We start from the raw sequence: 22098 nt of genomic DNA, 5'->3' as shown, positions 1-22098 counted from the left end.
AAAAATAAACTAAATACAAACACAGACACAAATACAATTACATACATACAGTATTTAACTACAACGATATTTCATTATACAACTTATTCTGAACTGCTTTTGCTCTTTATCCTCATATCATTAAAATCTGCTCAATGCTGCCATTTTTTTTACTGAAATTTTGCTACTACATATTCCAAAAAAATATATTTTTAAGTTTTATTTCCTATATTTCCATATTATCTAGAAGGAGGAAAGTACAAGATAATCTACATAGATTATACACAAGACTTTCGATTTAGAAGTATTGATTCATTTAAGAACGATGTCTGCTTTGGGCAACTTTTTTATATAACTGAATATAACGCTGCATAATAATTAAAAACTTCTGATGTTTATCAGGAAAATTGCATAATTAAAAAAGACCACTTTTTTCAAAAGCAGTTTCCTTTTTTTGTTTGTTTGTTTTTTTTTTTTTTAGTTTTTCTTTCCTTTTTTTTTACTTTTTCGAACAGATACTGATAATTGCATTTACACCCCCTAATGGCTCATCAAAAAGACAGATATTGTCCTGAAGCATCTAAAATAGATTACGAATATAAATTTTTAATGTATAAATTTGTCCCTATAAGTTTACCCTTAATATGCAAGTCAATGGCATCAATGGAAAAAAAACCCTCCCTGAGCCAATATGAGGAAAAAAACATATAAATTTCTTCATATGAGGAAAAACAGGCTCAAAAGATACATCCAGTGGGGCTCCGTAGTGCTTGAAGACTTTAGTGCAAATAATGAGGAGAATCTTTACTGACCCATGACTGTAGCTCAACTGGTTCTTTTACTGAATGGACCTGAAAAAAAACGTTTAAAAGAGTTAAAGATTTTTGACAGACATTGTCCCTTTTGTCATAAGCATAATGAACACCCCGCTCACCTTGTGTTTGCTGGGGTTTTCCAGGATCACTTTTAGCGCTCGTCTTGTAATCGAGGGTAAGACGGCAGTGCAGCAGGTTAGAAATGATGCCAACCATACAATAGGATTGGTGAAGGCATTTAATGAAGTTCCTGTCAAAATAATAAGGATATTCCATCTATTTAGACCAGTATTTATTGGGTTTCTGACTCCTTATTTTAAAACAAGCACTTCCTATAAGACTCTTTTCAATTATTTAAAACAAACACACAAATGAATGAAGCCAAAAGCTGGAGTTTTTGCTGGCAAAAGACATCAGAAAAAGCCTGTTTTTGTCTGATATGGATGGCATTGCTATAGTTGTATGCTAGTTACATACTGCAATTCTTTTCATTGTTGGGCCATAACATGATTCATAATGATTCATTTGCGAAATAATAATAATAATAATAATAATAATAATAATAATAATAATAATAATACACCATATTGCAAGTTGCCATAATTATAGTTTGCAGTTATTTACATTACATTTTTGACATCATTAAATCAATCATAGTCTTAATTATAATTATTATAATAAGTCAGTGCAATAAAACGTAAGCAGATTTGGTAGTATCTTTCCCTCCAGGTACACACTGGCACACATTTTTATAATGATTTCTACACTGGCAAAAATACTACACCACATCTCCATGTATTATGCCTGCCAAAAGTTTGGAAACACCCAGTCTTTTATTGTTTTTTTTTTGAGAGCTTCATGCATGTTACTTTTGTTTCTATGCAACTAACTAATTTTCATTAAACTGTCACTTTAGGCAAAAACAGCAAAAATACATGTCGCTGTATTAGCTTTTGCAAGTTTCTGTTTATACTTGGAGAACATAGTTATTCAATATATACATGTGGATTTGATGTAGGTTCAATAGTAAAAGGAATACTGAACCAACATGGCTACCATTCCATAATTTAACACCTTACAGTTCCGTCTACACTGCGTTCATTAGAAGCAACTTCACCATACCACAAGACCACGGTCCGAAGCATACATCCACCCGTTATTTAGAAAGCAAACCATTGCCTAGAGTGTTATTTCTCAGGGAATAGCTTGCACTTAATCATATTGAACCGCTCTGGGATGAACGGGACCGCGAGGTCAGAAGAAAATGAAGTTTTACAAAAGGAATGGCAAAGTATTTCAGTTGAAGGTTTGGAGAAATGAACTGTCTGGATGCAAAAAGTGTGAAAATAAAGTCAAACTTTTTATTAAGTTTTTTTTTTTTACCAATTTCTGTAAATGTATATTTTTTTGGTTGAAGTAAATCCTAGTTTGTTACATATAAACAAAATATGCAAAACCAATAAAATCTTTTGTCAGGCTCAGTATATTAATATAAATAGATATCAAGATAAAGAGGATACCAAAGAAACTGAAGTCTTTGGGTGAAGATGTAAACGGCCGTGGGCTATGGAGGATAATGGTGGACAGGAAAAACAGACCCAGACTGAGACACACTGCAGCGACATTGTACTTGGTCCAGTATTTAGTATGTAGAATGATCTTAAAGACACATGCAAAAGCAAAGGTTAAGATAATTTAATATATTTATAATTAATGCAATTTTTCTAAAAAAAAAACCCAAAACCCTAATTTAAAAATAGACATACCTCAGTTGTAACTGAAAACACAGCTGACATTTCCACAGTGATGGACAAAGTCTGATAGTCCAGGTCCGAGTCTTGAAATACTCCAAAAGGCATGAAAAAGAGAATGATGGAGGTGTAGATAGAGTTGAGTAGTGTCGTGCATACGGTAAGGAGGTTGAAAAGCTCCTTTCTCTGTCCAGCTTTGTAAAGCTCTGGCCAATGAAGACAGCTCTCGGCACTCATGTTCTGCATCAGAACCCACATTTACTTGAATCGTAGCGGGATACAGTAAACAGTACAGTATACAGTAAAGCTTTGATCAGGGCAATTGTTCTACTCACCTGGTCAAATAAACCCAAACACTGAACAGGCAGTGATGTGTACAAAATGGAGTAGAGGGAAATAAACCAGCTCTCATACATAAGCTGGATGAAGAGGAACCAAAGATTAGTCCAAATATCACCCATAATTTACATAAATTAATGGTATCCAAAATGAATTTGTAGAATTATTTCACATATAAAACTAATACAACTTGGCAGACAAACCAGCAGGAGAGAAAGGAGTACCTTTATATATATATATATATATATATATATATATATATATATATATATATATATATATATATATATATATATATATATATATACTTCTGTGGTATCAGAAGAAGTAGTTTAGTAGTTTGAATTTTGGACTTCCTTTTAGAAGGTTGTGAGTTTAAATGATCAAGTTACCACTGCTGAGCCCTTGAGTAAGGCCCAGTTGCTCAAGTTGTACTGTATGTTGCTCTGGATAAAAGAATCTGCCAAATGTCATTAATGTAAAAAGCTTTTTGATGTATTTTAATCTAAAAGATTAAAGAAAGATGGAGTGCATAACGTGGCTTTTGAAATGTTAGTTGCAGTTTATGTTAAATTAGTCTTGCAATATGGCCTTCATTACCACACACCCACTTTGATTAAAGTTATCAAAAGTATTTGGAGTAACATGTCCAATGCAACAGCATGGACTGAGAAATAAACTGACATGCAAAAGTCATGATATTCTGTAATGTGCCCCCCTGACCTAATTATCTTCCTCAAAATTCTCAAACTATACCCCATAATGACAATGTAAAAGAAGTGTGTTTAAAATCTTTGCAAACGAAAAGAAAAAAAATCACATGTACATAAGTATTCACAGCCTTTGCTCAATACTCTGTTTAAGCACGTTTGGGACCAATAACAGCTTTAAGACTTTTTAAGTATGATGCTACAAGCTTGGCACAACTATTTTTGGGCAGGTTTTCCCATTCTTCCTGGTAGAACCTCTCAAGCTCCATCAGGTAAAATGGCGACTTATATAAACCTTTCTATTAAAATCTTTCCTATTTAGTTTTTGGACTAGTACTATGGACTGTGATAATTACTGGATTTCACAAAAAAAATTACCACCATGCCTTAAAACACCACACGTTGCAGGACTTTGCTTTCTATGGACACAGCAGTTACATGTATTATTTGGCAGACCCTTATCCAAAGCGACTTGCCTTGGTTTTCTATTTTTCTTTGATTCTACCTAGAATTGTTTGTATCTCCTGGATGTCCATAAGGCATTGCAGATTTCAAGGGCACTTGGTCCTTATTATGCAACTTGCATTTTAGAATATATGAAACCAATCCCAATCCCTGACATCAGACCCAGTGTCAATGTTCAACAACCCAAAGGTTAAGGGGAGGTTTAATATAACATATGCTTCATTTTGTAATGCCTTTGAATAAGTTATTCTAAATTCGGCCTTAATTGTAACTTGTAAATTGTACTAGAAAACTAGAAAACTATAACTAGCAAATATGGCATTATATAAGCTGATATAAGCTGGAGCTCATAGAATGGGGCCTCAGCACCACATTGATTTCCATGTAACTATCACAAGAAATTTGGAAAGTGTTTGGCACAGTGAAGATGCAGCCAGCAGTGATTGAAGTAAGGCACATTTTAATGACTTTTATCTCTTTTAACTTTTTCTGTTTAAAATTAATAAAAAGGCTTCTCTACTGCATAAAGCTTACTGGAACCAACTGTATATACAGGTACGTCCGATATTAATGACTTAGTCAAACACATATTGATGTTTTTTTTATTAAAAATAATTAACATAGTTCTTAATTTCACTTAATTGGAAATGCATTATATTTTAAGTGGGAACCATTCTGATCTTCACAGAATTAGGGGTGAAATCTATGCTCTTTTGGGTGATTCTTCTTTTAATTCATAGCTGCATTTAAATGCATAAATTGATATACGTTCTGAAAAAGGAAAGTGACAATTGATAAGATCTATGAATTGTGGGTAAAATAAAAACAAATTCACCATCAGCAACAATTACAACACCCACACACACATATACACTTCATTCAATCAATGTCAATTCTGAAGAATTGGCAGGTTTACCTGGGCACTGAAGCCATTGTACAAGCTGAACCAGATGTTCACCAGAGCAAAGGAAGTGGTTTTATACAGGAAGTAACTCAAAAAACTGCAAACGCGGTGGTAAGACCATTGGCCGTGGACCAGAAGCAGTCTGCTCAGGAAGCGAAACTGCGCCAGTGCAAAGTCGGCATTCTGTACAGCCTGACCATCTTCTACACCATGTACACCAACCCCTATATGGGCCACTATGTTGATACGTGGGAAATAGAAAGTTGGAGTCACTTTCTAAGATTCAAAAATTATACACTTTGTGGCAATAATTAATTTCCATAGTTTTAAATTATTTATTGTCGGTTCCTTACTCTTAATCATATTTACATCATTGGCACCATCTCCAATTGCCATTGTGATAGAGGAAGTGAACTTCTTCACCAGCTCTACTATTTGAGCTTTCTGGCCTGGGGTCACACGGCAACACAGCACTGACTGGCACTGGTTGCTCAAAGACACAAACCTGGCACCCAGTTCAGGCGTATTGATGAGTTCTTCCTATAAAAACATTCAGAAAAGAAGGTTTGGAGTGGAATCAGACATGCAGAAATCTGATTGCAGGTTTTCAAATAATGAAAATTGAAAATTAATACTTTGAGCAAATTATTGATCCATCAAACATTTTGTATTTTATAATCTTAGAACTTGAATCTACACCTCCACATTTAATTGACCTGCATCCTGACTAAAACTAATTTCTTAGAAAGGCTTTGGGAAAATTTATTTTTCAGAATATTTGTAACAGCTTTCCTGGTTAGCTTGCAAAAAGTGTTATTGAACAGTCTCTGTTTCTTTTTACCTAACTTTGGACAAAATGCTCAATAAAGATTGACATAAAGTATGCATGTATTCTGCAAATCAGATACTCACAAGTTCAAATCCATCAACAACAATGGCAGTTTTACTCCCCTGAAACATTTTCTGTGTGCTCCAAATATGGGAAACTTTTCCCTTATCGACAGACAGTTCTGGCCTGGGAGACTGAAGAATCTCTCTGAAAATATGAAATGTATAGATATTCATAACCACTGGTTCATTAGCCAGTTAAAAAGCAAGTTAGTATATCAATGCAAATAATTATACACCTGACCTGAGCTCCTCGTTTTGAATCAATTTTGTATCCGGATCCATCAACTTGCAGGCATAACCCACATTTACAGCTGTTTCTAAAGAACAAGAAATTATATATTAAGGAAAATGCCATGTCTAGCAGTTGCTCAAATAACTGATTCTACATCTCTATTTCACTCCTGAAATGTTTATTAGTGTGATTTGTGAAATGCGTGTTTGATTCTGAGCAGTAAATCAAAAACACATGAATAATCTAGTGGAGTCTGTGAAAGTCCAAAACCTAGCATTATACATTAGATACCTACAAAGCAATCTTGGTGTACACTTTTTTGAGTGTTCTAGTGCCACCAACAGGGCAAATGTGGGTATGCAGGTGCAATAGTAGCTGGAATTCAATATTGTAAAATTACATTTCCTTTTTTGGTCATGAGGTTCTGCCATGTTTCTTAACAACAAAAACAAAAAAACACAACACTTTTCCCCTGCAAATTCTATACAACATACTAGTCTATTCTGTACAACTTGAAACTAACACACATTTGGCACATACAGTATTGTTTAGGTTCCTGAATCCTGAATATGGCTGCCTGATTCTATATTTCATATTTGAAATTTGTGCTATAAAATACTGTTAAAAAACAAACTATGATTTTACATCACATTTGGGAATCTTCCATTAAATGTGATTTTCTATTAAAGAGGCATAATTTCCTATCACTTGTCCGATGTGATTCTGTTCTGTAAGTAGAAACTTTTGAAGAAATCACAATACCAGTCTTATCTCCAGTTAGCACCCAGACTTTCAGCCCTGCACGTTGGAGGCTGACAATGGTTTCTGGGACACCTTCCTGTAGACGATCTTCGATAGCAGCCACCCCCAGAATCTTAAAAAAGAAAAAAAAATACATTGACTTAGCTGTAGATGTTACACACAACTACCAATACTGAGCAAAAAAAATCTGAATATTAATTTAAACCGAGACAAGTTGATAACTGACCATGTAGACTACAAACAGCAGTTTGATTAGCAAACACTAAAACAGTGCTGAGTAAAGTGGTAAATTACGAACTTCTGGCCACTATCGTGGTTGTGGTTCAGTTGGGTTGGGTTCAGTTAACTGATTAAATATAATCACTCCCAATGTCCACTTAGTAACCTGAGGAATGTGTAACGCACATTATAAACCATGCTGAGTGTGATAGGGTTGGTGGTCAAAATAAAACTGAGTCACTTCTGTCCTCTGGTGGAGGTGGGCATTCACTGCAAGCTGAGAGCACCTCTTCAAAGAAAGCATTTTTTAAAGTTTTTTTTGTATTTTTTTGTATTTTTTTTTCAGCTACTACCAAATTTAAATTAAATCAGTAGCTCTTGCATTTATTCATTAATTATTTAGAGGTGGTGTTTTAGTGTCACGTTAAAAAGTCGAATTTACGAGAATAAAATCAAAATATTTTGAGAATAACGTCGTAGGAATACGTAAATAAAGTGGTAATTTTTAGAAAAGAATCACAAAACGTATCACTGTTTTGCATAAAATTGATGTGGAGGATTTGGTTAAATTCTACTTTAGGATCTACTTTTTTGGATTTAGCAATAAGAATATTCTTTGTGTTTGGGTGCATCAGAGTTATAATTAGTAAACGGACACTGCAGTGGTTAAGTAGAAAACTTATTTTATTAAGAATTGCCTCTTTTGTGCAGTTTGAAAAGCTGACTCCAAGGATATCAATGGTTACATCTGCCAGCTATCCGAAGAGAAGAAGTTGTTTCTCAAGAGACTATGAGGTGATGATCAAACGCACTCTAGTACTTTAGATGGTGTCCCAACACTTTTGATTTATAGGATAAGCTTATAATTTTGACTTTTTCCTTGAAATATTATAACTTTATTTATGTATAAATGGGATGCTCTGGTACACAGCGCCCTAGAGGTTCTCAATTACTTTCAAGCCTGGGAAATGTGAAGGCTAATCAATGGTGGTATTTGCCTTCATCATTCAGAAACTGCCTACACACTTTGGCCACATGAGCCCAGACACTGTCATGCACCAGGAGAAACCCAGGTCCTCATTGCACCAGTGTATGGTCAGACAATGGTTTTAAAGATTTCATCCCAGTACCTAACAGAAGACAGGGTACAGTTGGCTAGCACATGGAGGTCTGCATGATCTTCAAATATATTCCTTGACTGACAAAGTGCCAGGCCAAACATTATAACGGTTTCCATGGCATCTCCAAGTGGAAAGGGAGCAAGGCCAGAAACATTGGAGGTGGGTTTAAACTGTTCTATCATGGTGTGGATGGAAAGAGAAATGGTGTAGGGGTGATTCTGAAGGAAGAGTACAGTAAGAGTGTAGTGGAGGTGAAGAGAGTTTCTGATAGGGTGATGAACGTGAAGCTGGAGGTTAAAGGGGTGGTGATAAATGTCCTCAGTGCTTATGCTCCACAAGTGATATGGAGGAGAAAGAACATTTCTGGAGTGAGTTAGATGAAGTGGTGGAGAGTGAACATAGGAATGAAAGTTTGGTGATTGAGGTAGACTTTAATATAGGTGAAGGGAACAGAAGTGATAAGGAGGTGATGGGTAGGTATGGTCTTAAGGAGAGGAATGTGGAAGGGCAGATGGTAGTAAATTTTGCTAAAAGGATGGAAATGGCAGTGGTGAATACTTATTTTAAGAAGAAGGTGGATCATAGGGTGACGTATAAAAGCGGAGGAAGGTGCTCACAGGTGGACTATTGTTCTATGTAGGAGATGCAACTTGAAGGAGATTGGAGACTGTAAGGTGTTGGCAGGGGACAGTGTAGCTAAAAAGCTGGTGGTTTGTAGGATGACTTTGGAGGTGAAGAAGAAGAGGAGGAGAGTGAGGACTGAAAAAGGATGAATTAATGGAAACTGAAGTAGGAAGACTGTAGTGTGAGATTCAGGGTAGAGGTCAGACAGGGGCTCATTATGCTGCATGATTGCACAAACACTGCAGTAGTGATAAGGGAGACTGCTGGGAAATTTTTTTTTATCTGGAAAATAGAAAGGAAGACAAAGAGATGTGGTGGAATGAGGAAGTGCAGAAAAGCATTAAGAGAAAAAGGTTGGCAAAACAGAATTGTTATCTACAGAGAGATGGGAAAAGTCCACAGGAGTACAAGGAGATGCGACAGCATGTGGCGACCCCTAATGGGCGCAACCGAAGAAAGAAGAAGAAGAAGAAGAGGAAGACAATCTGACAATCTGTAAAACAAGCTTAGAACCTTGGACCCTGACGCTTTAAGGTGGCCTGAAAATGTGTAACTCTTTAAAAGCCAGACATTTGATTGGTTTGGCAAAAAATAGTAATTAATAAAATAAACAGTCTATCATCATACCGTCAGTTCCCTTTCCATTTGGTCATGCAGCACCTGCAGCATAGTCTCTTGGGCATTGGTTGCTGTGGCAACCTGCCGGAGAACTTGGCTCCACTCCACCCATTGAGCCTCACCTATGGAGCGCACAGCCACACAAAATGTCCGAAGGCAGCCCTGCGAAAAAAACTGCCACCGCAAACAAAGTTAACACAAACAATTATTATATTAATTTCGTCTTCAACAAAGTCATGATATACCAACATACAAATGGGGATACCACTACAAAGCTTCGGTATTCAGAAAGAAAGCTCAGTGTATTATATAGTCAAAGTGAATAAAAACTCAGCACCAACCTCAAGGGCCTGCTTTGTGCTATTTTCATGCAGACCCCCTTTTTGAGAACGTGCCATAATCACTACATCTGCACCTTTACAGTAGAGTTTAATTGTTCCATCTGGTGTTCTCACTAAACACACACACACACACACACACACACACACACACACACACATTTTTGTCAGTATTTCATCTGTAAAGTATGAACAAAAATGCCCAACCGGTCTAATGTGCTTGCACAGTGAAGGCTATGGAGGCATTAGTAGTTGTTATTTTTGCTAAATAATTAATGAGTGGAAAGATATGCTGACGTAACAGCTTTGTACAGCTCAATATTCCCACAGATTTCAAAATACAGATTGATGATTTATGATGGTTTGACTTACGTTTTTTCGATACGACAAAATTGTCAAAATATTTGAAGTTTCATGTAGCAAGCAAAGTAGCAGCGTATAAGCGGTACGATATGTTTGAACGCTGCCGGCATGTACGCATCTCCCACCTTGTGAGATGCCTTATTCTAGACTATACTGTATATAACCAAAGAATTTGCCTTTACATTTTACTGTGCAAAAGTATTGTAACTAATAGATACATTGTAACAGACTCAGTGGCTCAGGATGGGAAAAAAAAGTCCTATACATATATTGTATATAGTTTATACAGTACAATACTGTAAATTTCTCTGTTTTATTAAATTATTTACTGTAATTTGTTTAATTATTAACTGTAAAATATTAGCTCGCTCATTAGGGAAAAACGTACAATTATAAAGAACAAACTTATGCATTCTACTTCTTCTTCTTCTTCTTCTTTCGGCTGCTCCCATTAGGGGTCGCCACAGCGGATCATCCGTCTCCACACCACCCTGTCCTCTACATCTGCCTCTTTACACCAACTACCTGCATGTCTTCCTCACCACATCCATGAACCTCCTTTTGGCCTTCCTCTTTCCTCCTACCTGGTGGCTCCATCCTCAGCATTCTTCTACCAATATAATTTATGTCCCTCCTCTGCACATGACCAAACCATCTCAATCTCGCCTCCCTCACCTTGTCACCAAAACATCCTACATGCGCTGTCCCTCTAATAAACTCATTTCTAATCTTATCCATCCTCGCCACTCCCAACGAAAACCTCAACATCTTTAGCTCTGCTACCTCCAGCTCCACCTCCTGTCTTTTACTCAATGCCACTGTCTCTAAACCATACAACATCGCAGGTCTCACCACAGTCCTATAAACTTTCCCTTTCAATTTTGCAGATACCCTACTATCACAAATCACTCCTGTCACTCTTCTCCACCCACTCCACCCTGCCTGCACTCTTTTCTTCACTTCTCTAACACACTCTCCATTACTTTGCACTGTTGAACCCAGGTACCTGAATTCCTCCACCTTCTGAAGCTCTTCTCCTGCAACCGCACCACTCCACTGCCCTCCCTCTCATTCACACACATGTACTCTGTCTTACTCCTACTGAGTTTCATTCCCCTTCTCTCCAGTGCATATCTCCACCTCTCCAGGCTCTTCTCAACCTGCTCCCTACTCTCACAACAAATCACAATATCATCCGCAAACATCATAGTCCAGGGAGACTCCTGTCTGACCTCGTCCGTCAACCTGTCCATCACCACTGCAAACAGGAAAGGGCTCAGGGCCGATCCTTGATGCAGTCCAACCTTCACTCTAAACCAGTCTGTCGTACCTACTGCACACTTCACTGCCGTCACACTGTCCTCATACATGTCCTGCACCACCCTTACATACTTCTCCGACACACCTGACTTCCTCATACAGTACCACAACTCCTCTCTTGGCACCCTGTCGTCGCCTTCTCTAAATCCACAAATACACAATGCAATTCCTTCTGTCCTTCTCTATACTTCTCCATCAACATTCTCAAAGCAAATATGGCATCTGTGGTGCTCTTCCTCGGCATGAAACCATACTGTTGCTCACAGATGGTCACCTCTTCTCTCAGCCTGGCTTCCACTACTCTTTCCCATAACTTCATGGTGTGACTGATCAACTTAATACCCCTGTAGTTACTGCAGGTCTGCACATCTCCTTTATGCTTAAAGATCGGTACCAGCACACTCTTTCTCCATTCCTCAGGCATCTTCTCACCTTCCAAAATCCTGTTAAACAATCTGGTCAAAACCCCACTGCCATCTCTCCTAAACATCTCACGCTTCCACGGTATGTCATCTGGTCCAACCGACTTTCCACTCTTCATCCTCTTAATCGCTGCTCTCACTTCCTCCTTACTAATCTTATCTACATCCTGCTTCACCATCTCCACATCATCCAACCTTCTCTCTCTGATTTTCCTCATTCATCAGCTGCTCAAAATACTCCCTCCACCTTCTCAACACACTCTCCTCACTAGTCAACACATTTCCTCTCCATCCTTTACTGCTCTAACTTGCAGTACATCCTTTCCAGCTCGGTCCCTCTGCCTGGCCAATCGGTACAAATCCTTTTCTCCTTCCTTAGTGTCCAACCTCTCATACAGCTCCTCATATGCCTTTTCCTTGGCTTTCGCCACATCCTCTTAACCTGCTGCCGCATCTCCTTGTACTCCTGCCTACTTTTCTCATCACTCTGTCTATCCCACTTCTGTTTTGCCAACCTCTTTCTCCTTATGCTCTCCTGCACTTCCTCATTCCACCACCACGTCTCCTTGTCTTCCTTTCTATTTCCAGATGTCACACCAAGTACTTTTCTAGCTGCCTCCTCATCACTCCTGCAGTAGTTGCCCAATCATCCAACACCTCCTTAACACCACTGAGCCTCTCTGACCTCTTCCCTGAACCTCACACTACACTCTTCCTCCTTCAGTTTCCACCATCTTATTCTTCTTTCAGTCCTCACTCTCCTCCTCTTCATCCTCGCCTCCAAAACCATCCTACAGACCACCATCCTATGCTGTCTAGCTACACTGTCCCCTGCCAACACCTTACAGTCGCCAATCTCCTTCAGGTTGCATCTCCTGCATAGCACATAGTCCACCTGTGTGCACCTTCCTCCACTCTTATACGCCACCCTATGATCCTCCTTCTTTTTAAAATAAGTGTTCACCACTGCCATTTCCATCCTTTTAGCAAAATCTACCACCATCTGCCCTTCCACATTCCTCTCCTTAAAACCATACCTACCCATCACCTCCTCATCACCTCTGTTCCCTTCACCCACATGCCCATTAAAGTCCGCCCCAATCACTAACCGTTCTTTCCTAGGTACACCATCTACCACTTCATCTAATTCACTCCAGAATCTTTCCTTCTCCTCCATCTCACAGCCAACTTGTGGAGCATAGGCACTGATGACATTTATCATCATCCCTTCAACTTCCACCTTCACGATCATCACCCTATCAGAAACTCTCTTCACCTCCACTACACTCTTACTGTACTCTTCCTTCAGAATCACCCCTACACCATTTCTCTTCCATCCACACCATGATAAAACAGTTTAAACCCACCTCCAATGTTCCTGGCCTTACTCCCTTTCCACTTGGTCTCCTGAACACACAACATATCTACCTTTCTCCTCTCCATCATATCAGCTACCTCTCCCTTTACCCGTCATAGTACCAACATTTAAAGTACCAACCCGAAACTCCACTCTCCTACACTGCTCCTTTCCTGCCGCCTCTGTAGACGCCTTCCTCCTCTCCTTCTCCTCCTTCGCCAACAGTAGCCCAATTTCCACCGGTACCCTGTCGGCTAACGATACCTGTGGCGGTCGTTGTTAACCCGGGCCTCGACCGATCCGGTATGAAATTCTCATTTGTGATCCGCATATTTGATTTGGCACGTGTTTTACGCTGGATGCCCTTCCTAACGCAACCCTCCCCATTTACCCGGGCTTGGGACCGGCACTAAGAATGCACTGGCTTGTGCCTCCCTAATGGCTGGGTTAAACTTATGCATTCTACTATAACCCCTTTATCTCTGTAAAGCTGCTTTGATGTCTCTTGTTAAAAGCAGTCTGCAAATAAAAATGCATTGAATTGAATATATAGATTATTTCTTTTAAACTTCATTTTATTTTAAACTTACACTTCTTACAGTTCTTTCTCCAGTGTTCTGTATTGTTTAAATATTTATAATCACACTGTTGATGTCACCCAAATAAGGTTTCTTCCTCATAACATCTAAGGGAGTTTTTCCTTGCCACATTCACCACGGCTGCTCATCAGGTATAAATGCACACCATTCACCTGTTCAACTGTTAAATTCTGTAAAGCTGCTTTGAGACAATATCTGTTGTAAAAGGCGCTATAGAAATAAACTTGACTTGACTTTTTTCTGACAGACAATTCTTGAATAACTTAAATAAGTGACTTAGTGTTCAGTGATTAATGATAGAAAGGTTGAGGGTTCAAGCCCCAGTATTGCCAAGCTGCCACTCTTGGGTCCTCTGTGCCCCAGGACTGCTGTAGCTAACCTCTAACCCCAGCTTCCTAACATCGTTGGCATATGCAAAAAAAAAATTTACTATGGTATAAGATACATGTGAGAAATTAAAAGCACCTTTACCTTTAACCACTAGCTTCTTAGTCAGAGCTAATCTGGGCTTTGTTGCTTTTAGAGCAATTTTTAACTGAAGTTTGTCTCATTCAACCACAAACATCCAATAGCGTAATAACTTCCTAATACACTCCAGGCACAAAAGAAATTCATAATTGTGTTCAGGCTCTCACCTAGCACTGACATGCACCTCCTCTTGCTGGTGAATTCCAGCAGGGCCAATAAGTGGTACTGACGTGTGATTCCCAGCTCGCTCACCACGAGGGAATCGCGTGTACGAGACAGGAACACCCAGCCCAGCTCTCGAGCCGCGCACACGAGAGCTTGTTCATCTGGAGATGCTGCCTGGTAATGAGGAAACCCTGGATAAAACACAGAATTATTATATTACACTAGTTAAAGACCTGCCAGTTTGCCATCATGACTGAGTGGGGAAAGTGGACAAATAAACTTGTATTAAATGATTTGTCACTGATTAGCTTTAAAATTGGTGGTACTCATTGTCAACTTTTTGCTTTTATGTGACAATGTATTTTCATTTTTAACATTTGATCTCGGCCACAAAAAAGGCAGACTGGTTTAATAGGCATGTACTAAACACACTATCAAATCTAATTTCAAAATTTGACTGTTATCAGTTTCCTACTGTTAAGGATGCTTTCTCTGTGCAGACTAATACAGTTAATGCTAAATGCTAATACTTACAAAAGAAGGTTTTTAGGGACTTTTTTACACCTGATTTCTGAATTTTTCTTTTTTTTTGTTGTCACCTGAGGTTATGTTTATATTAAGAAATGGTGTAGTCTCTTTTCCAATGACTGCATTGATAAGCCTTAATATGTAGTTTTGTAAAGATGCTTTCTGACAATGTCTACAATTAAAACAACTATAAAAAAGCATTTCTCTGTAGAAACTTCAGAATTTGAACTACATGCAGGTGATTTGCATATTGTGAATGAGGCCTGAAATGAAGCCCTGAAAAATGGACTTAAACAACTGCATACCAACTCCAAATATGCACAACTTTCCCAGTGCAAATATAAATGTAATATTTCCAATTTAGTCAAAGTTGAAAGTATTTGGGTTCACTGTTGGCTGTTTTATGCATGGTTTGCATAATCGTAGCCTTCAGCATTATACGCTATTTTATATTATCTTGACCTGAAAAATAAGTGAGTACCATGGTGGCACTAACCATCTCTCCATTCACTCATGACAGTGTGACACAGTGCCAGTGCAGTAAAGAATTCTCTGCTCTCAGGGCAGCTCTGTCCTCGCAAACGATCTACCAGTCGCTGGTCAGAGAAAGGCAGCCCACCACATGAAAAGCAGTTCCAGCTCAGGTCTAATGGCTGCACAGAAGAGAACATGGGTTTATGTATGGTCAGCTCCAGACATGAAAAAAAAACACATTATTTAACATTTCTTAGTGGTCTGAGACTTGAACTTGAACTGAAACTTTGAGAGATACCTAAACATATATACTTACATTTATACCAATAAATATAGATTTTACAATCATTGGCAACTCTGCACTTTTTTTTGGCATAGATTGGGGTGCATGCCTTGTATTACTTTGTAGCTGGAAAATCTATTACAACCTAGCTGAAGCAAAGCCATTGTGGTTTCATAAAAAGATCTTTCGATATTTCATTTAGTCAGAGATAAAAAAGGTTATATAATGTATAAAAGAATTTAAGTTTAGTACCTATAAGTCTGTTCCTTATCATTTTAAGGTCATGTCTAATGAATGAACCAGACTCAAAAGGGAACCCGTCCTCACCCGGGGTGCAGCATATGTCCATTCATTACAGTTCCATTATTGTGAGGTGTGCTGTTCAGTGACAGGCGCTTAAATACAAACTGCGGTCCTGAGCTATTCTAGTAGACAATGTGATTAAATGAAAATAAATGCTTTCTCCTGACATGCCATGAAACAGTTTGCTGGCATGGACATACGGTTTAACTTTATATTAGTGATTTTGACTTGAAGGCTTCTACAGTACCTTATGATTAGCCTATTCTTAAAGAATTTATTCTTACCATACTGTATGTAGAAGTAAAATATTTTGTGTCTGCCATTAGGAAGGTTAGTTAGAAATCTGGTTGTAAATTGTTTACCTGAAAATGTATACAATTTATATTTAATCCTTAAAATGATTCTGGGATATAGTCATTTTTAGACCCAGACTGATACAACAATGTATAAGAAATTGTCTAAAATTATTTGTGTAGAATATATATGGACTCCAGTGATTCAAAAAGTCATGAATGGCCACAGAATTTCCCCAAAACTTCAGTATATTTATCTGGGAATTGCTTCACATATATTTACCTGGGAATTGCTTCACATAATGATATAAAAGGAATTTTAATCCTCTTTTACCAGTGATTTAGAGACTAGATTGTAGTTTTCATTCAAATGTTGCATTTTACCTTTGAATTTGCTGTTAAATCACCTGTGGATGAAAAAAAAAAACATTCAAGTTTATAATCCATGAATTAAACCTACTGTATAGTATACTGGTCTGACAATACTTTTCAGCACAAACCATTGTAAAAAGGCAAAACCTAGATCACCTTCACTTTAACAAAATGATGCATCATCTTATCATCTTTAAAGGTCCGATTAGATGTTAAAAAAAATATATAAAAAGGATACGAACCATAAATTTGTCCTGCTATGCAGCACTGGCGAAACAGGAGGCAGTTCTGTGTCAGTGTACCCGTCTTATCAGTGAGCAGGTGGCCCACCTGGCCCAGTTCTTCTGTCAAAGCCTTATTTTGGGCCTGGGCAGGTTTGTCGCTTTTCTCCCAGTACATCATAATGTCCCAACCAATCAGGATGCACTGCACCACATGGATCAGCTCAAACCTTAACAGAATAAGGAATCCAAAATAATTCACGGGTGAAATATGACTTACAAATTAAACTGTAGAAGCACTTGAGAAGTCAAGTCAGTTTAATGGAACCAATTGAGAGGGCTTTACGTGATGTAGAGGGAGATGGGCATTGCCGGGCTTAGCAGGACAATATAGCCCCAGAAGGTCAGAAAGCCCCAGTAAGCAGCTTGGAAATTGCCACCAATGGCTGAGAGAACTTCATTATTTGGAGAAACCCACTGCTCAAAGAGTGCACATCCCACAGCCAAGAGTAGAGCAATAGTCAGCATTGTGAGGACAATCTAAAAAAAAGATATATATATATATATATATATATATATATATATATATATATATATATATATATATATAAAACATTTCTTTGAGAAATACATAGTTTAAATACATAGTAATTAGTGGCAGGTTGTACATTTCACACCTATGTCTTTAGTGGTGTCCTACCTGAATCAATCCTCCTACCATCATGCAGGCTTTTGAAACGGTTAATATTATACAGAAACACAGTATAACAGAATTAATAAATGGCATTCCTAAAGCAAGAACCCAAATGAACACAATTCTACGAGTCTCTTTTCACTGTAGCCACAACAGCACCACCCACATTCATCATGTCTAGCAGAAGCATCTATAATTACCTCAGAAAATAAGCATTTTCCGTGCATTTTCATGATTTTTTTCCCAGTGCATTATAGTTTTCAGGGGGATTTGAAACGAAGGCAAATTGCATATTTTTGTGCAAATTCTATGGGAAAGAAAAAGCTTAACAAATATTTTGAACTGTTTTAGACGACCTTTTCTCACAATGTCCAGCTTTTTTTTAAAAGGTCTGTCTTGCAAAATGTGCTTGTAAGTGTATCTGTGACCAAAACAATTTATTTTCCTCTGTCAGCAATTGTAGAATAAAAAACAGCTATTAAATTCACTTGTGCAGTTTGCTACAGATGCAGTTTAGTAGCTGCAGTGAAAGGAGACTTGTTAAATTGTGTTCTTTTGGTTTCTTGCATTAGTAATGGCATACATTAGTAAAGGTGATACTTGTCTCTGATGCAGCACTCTGTTATACTGTGTTTCTCTTAACCTGTTAGGTCAGACCCCTAATTTTGTGACTAACAGCTGAAAATGCCCTAACAGTAAATGGCAACAGTTGCTGACAAAATGTGCTACATACACAATTTAGGTAAGATGGCACTTTGATGGTTTCTAAAGCCATGGGGTAAGAGGTAAAAAGGTAAGAAGGCACTTTGATGGTTTCTATAGCCATGGGGTCATAATTATGGTATTAAGAGGTAGATTTATTCAGGTATGACACCACTGAAGTCCTAGGTGAGAGACACACAGTTTACCACTGTGTTCTAGTTAAAGGACATCATGCTACAGTATAAAGAGACATCTACACAATAAGGTAATGGTACAACGTATTGACAATGTTAAAAAACAAAATCAACAATGCTGCTGAGACTGATTACACTTTGACCAGCACAACACGGTATCATGTCAGTATCATTTAATAACAGTATCTGATAACACTTGTTTGAGGGTCCGTTAAAACTTATAAGGTAAATACTGATGGACGTTTCAACTAATTGTGTGGAGACATTTCACAAGTAATAAAGCTTGGTCTACACTTACCATTCCCACAACTTTGTTAAGAAACCTCTCCACATGTGTCTTCTTGATTTTCAGACTCCCACTGTTCCTGAGAATCTTACTGTCAGAGCCTGGAATATATTTGAAGGGAGTGTTTTTTTAAAAAACCTATTAGTGTCTTTATAATAATTTGTTATTATTTTCTGGGTCCATGTTCGCATGACTGATTTGTTTAACATTGTATATGAGGATTTGGACTGGATTGTATCGGTTATGTTTCAAATGGGTGTTAATACCTGTGTAAATCACAAGGCCATATGCAGTGTCAGTGTTGCGTAGTACAGTTTCTCTGAGCAGTATGTGATTGTTGTCAAGTAGATAACGCTGTCCCTGCCAGTGAAACTCCCCTCTGAAAGAGTACAGGTAACAGTTTGGCTCCTCACACCAAACAGCCCCTGTGAAAGAGAGAAAAGATCAGCCTAAATAGTCTATAAAAACCAACTTAAAACCAAATGGTATACTGTGGAAGATGATATGAAAACAGTAACTGATAACACAAAACAACACTGACAGACTTTCTATGGAGCAAAGAGTGTACAGAGATCGTCTAACCATCGAAAAACTGGAGAAGCTCTTCGACTGGACCACTTGACAATTCATTGTGCGTGATAGTCAAAGCCTGGCGAAATTTCAGGTTGGATTCTCTGCAAATGATTCAGGAACAGGATTCAAGTATTAACACCATAATTAGTTAAAAATTAAAAGCTCAGTCCTCCTAATCTGTTGGGGCAGTGTTTAACACCTACAGTAGGTCCTACTTGTACATGTGAGCACAACATATTGAACCCTTGTCGCAAAGTCATATGGTGACATAGTATTCTCTATCAAATATTATCAATAGCTATTTCTTTCATTCACTTAAAAAACTGCCAATAGAACAATGTCCAAGAAACGGATGTTCCTTCCTGCTTCTTAGTCAAGGAGGCAATGACAGCCAAGTCTAGGGATGTCTTAATTTAGAGTTTAAGGGATTGGACTTTTAATCTAAAGAGTTCAAATCCCTGCCACACCAATCTGTGACTCCTGGGGGCCCTGAGCAAGGCCATTAACCAGAGCAGCTCAGTTGTTACAATCAGATAAAATGTAAGTCGCTCTGGAAAAGGGTATATGCCAAATGCCATAAATGTAAATGTAAGTCTAAGTAATGCTTCCTGAGTGTAAAAGAGCAGCTTAACCACAAAATGTAATTTACACTCCAGGATAGTCTAGAAGTCAAGCTGACATACCTTCCACCAGCTAGCATACATCGTTGGCAAGGCCATATTGTGGCTTAGAATGGACTTGTCACAGATGTACAACTCCAATACGACACTATACAACAAGTCAATCCAAGACTTTTTATGTTACAGGTAAAAAATGAATGCTAGCATGTTGGTACTACATGCAATAGTTAGTGGGTAGTGTGTCTTATTACTGATAGGTGGTGCTCATGTTGTGGGCCAGTCCATAGCGGATATCTACAGAAGACTTCAAGCACAGTACAGTGATAAGGCGCTCAGCCGCAGTAAGACATCTGAATGGTGTACAGTAAACATTTTAAAGGTGACCAGACGTCGTTCAGTGATGACCCTGGTCATGGTGGTTTCCAGCCCACAGCAGTAATTCATATAGCATGTAAACTTCCTGATCCTGAATAATCGACACATAACGTCATGAAATTGACACAGAATAGCTGAAGTCTGCACTGAATTGAAGGCCTATTTGGAACCTTAAATGAGTTCCTTAGAGGTCAGCATTTCAGCAGTGATGATGAGTGAAGCAGGCTGTTCTAGGATAGTTCAAGCATACTGACAAATCTTTCTATGCTAAATCTTTCCAGGCATTAGTTAAATGCTGAAATAAATGTAACAGGGGAGTATGTCAAAAAATAAAGGCAGTTTTTACTCCTTGTAATTTGTTCTTTTATTTTATACACTCAAAAGTCCCAGTTTGACTCGAACGCCCCTTGTTTATCCAGTATCAATTGCAGAGCTTAGTTTTATAATGAACTGGGAAAAAAAATCTTTCAATTCACATGTACAAAAGCAGAAGTCACAGTATATTGATTGGCAATGCTAGTTACACAGCCACCCTGCATTGATTGCGATTTTGTTCAGGATGTAATTTTTGCTCCGACCTGTAAACCCTGCAAATTTGAATTACTTCCTACTGCACAGCTTTTGTTCAATTGTTGTTCAATGGCCATTTTCCAAAGTCTGTGTACGCACATGCACAAGGTACCGAGGTGTTAAAAAAAATCACAAACTCATATCAAACGGAAAAACAGAATAACTGTCTCAATATGTATCTTGCATTGACTTTGGGAGGAAGCAGAAGAGCAGAACTAGCTGCATTCCTACCCGTCTATATCAGCTGTCTCAATATAGCATAAGCTGTGCGGTTCAGTGCTGCATAGGAGAAACAGATCTGCCTGTGGGACACAAAAAATGCTATTATTTCTCTCACTTTGTGACCAAACAGACTCACACAGACACACCAATACATACCGGTATAATCTGGTCCCTATAAATTCTCAGTATATCTCCAACACATACATCCTTCCACTGTGCTGCTGTGAAGCTGCAATTAAAGAATCAGTGCAGAAATATTGCAGTCATAGTACAAATGTTTTTTTTTAACATATACACTATGAAAATATCCCCCAAATACACAGTAGTAAAACCCCTTATTACCAACCCCTGGGGAGTAAGGATGTCACAGTGTCTTTGGTTAATCCTAGCATCCCTGCGACGCCGGCCCTTTAATAAACACAAAAAAGTGTTTATCTATTCAAGTCATAAACAAAATACAAAAAATTAGATCATTTGGAACTGGGGCATGGTGGACAAAAAAAAAAGTGAATTTATTTGAATAAAGAGGGAGCAGATCTCGAGGAATCACAATTATAGAGTGTTTTAGTGAACTGAGATGTTTAGGTGCTGGCATCCACCCAGTCTCAGATGTCCACGTTTGTTAACGGTGAATTTATAAGGATCGTTGCACTACTTTATGAGTTGCTCAGGAACTCCAACTGACTGTATACAAGGTGGTATCAACATGTATTTTACTGAATGTCCTACCTCAGACACCTTAGAACATGGCAGAAGAACTCACTATTGACATTCTGGCCTCTGGAAATATATTCTCGATGTCGAAAAAGAGGATGAGCATGCACAAAAAAAGACTGCTGACCTGCTGCAGACCGGCTGCAGACCTGCCTTGCCTGTTTTGGTCATGGAGATGAGGGGCTCTTTCACTGTCAAAATTGCTGCTTAAT

At 38.2% G+C, this 22098-nt stretch overlaps 1 protein-coding gene across 1 annotated transcript; it reads right to left on the bottom strand.

The window, feature by feature from the left end:
• Positions 1-479: 479 nt before the first annotated feature.
• atp8b3 (ATPase phospholipid transporting 8B3) lies at positions 480-18866 on the bottom strand. Its single transcript, XM_046858448.1, has 17 exons — positions 18825-18866; positions 17283-17476; positions 16958-17166; positions 16728-16750; positions 15487-15643; positions 14465-14653; positions 9772-9884; positions 9440-9604; positions 6849-6960; positions 6096-6171; positions 5317-5468; positions 4976-5199; positions 2881-2964; positions 2561-2785; positions 2315-2453; positions 914-1044; positions 480-830 (listed from the first exon to the last, which is right to left on the bottom strand). Exons 1-17 carry the CDS (start codon positions 18825-18827, stop codon positions 759-761), a joined length of 2268 nt encoding a protein of 755 aa, XP_046714404.1. The 5' UTR covers positions 18828-18866; the 3' UTR covers positions 480-758.
• Positions 18867-22098: the final 3232 nt, after the last annotated feature.

This window comes from Silurus meridionalis, chromosome 9 (genome assembly GCF_014805685.1).
Source record: "Silurus meridionalis isolate SWU-2019-XX chromosome 9, ASM1480568v1, whole genome shotgun sequence".
Taxonomy (NCBI): domain Eukaryota; kingdom Metazoa; phylum Chordata; class Actinopteri; order Siluriformes; family Siluridae; genus Silurus; species Silurus meridionalis.
The sequence above is the reverse complement of the archived record's forward strand: the minus strand, read 5'-3'. Positions and strand labels throughout refer to the sequence as shown.

Bases quoted from the DNA above. Each gene is read 5' to 3' on its own strand.
- atp8b3 (XM_046858448.1), bottom strand. The intron at 6,961-9,439 runs GTATGATGATAG...TTCTTTTTTAAG, and splicing joins AAATGGAAAGGGAACTGACG to ATTCTGGGGGTGGCTGCTAT. The intron at 5,200-5,316 runs GTAAGGAACCGA...GTATCAACATAG, and splicing joins TGATGTAAATATGATTAAGA to TGGCCCATATAGGGGTTGGT.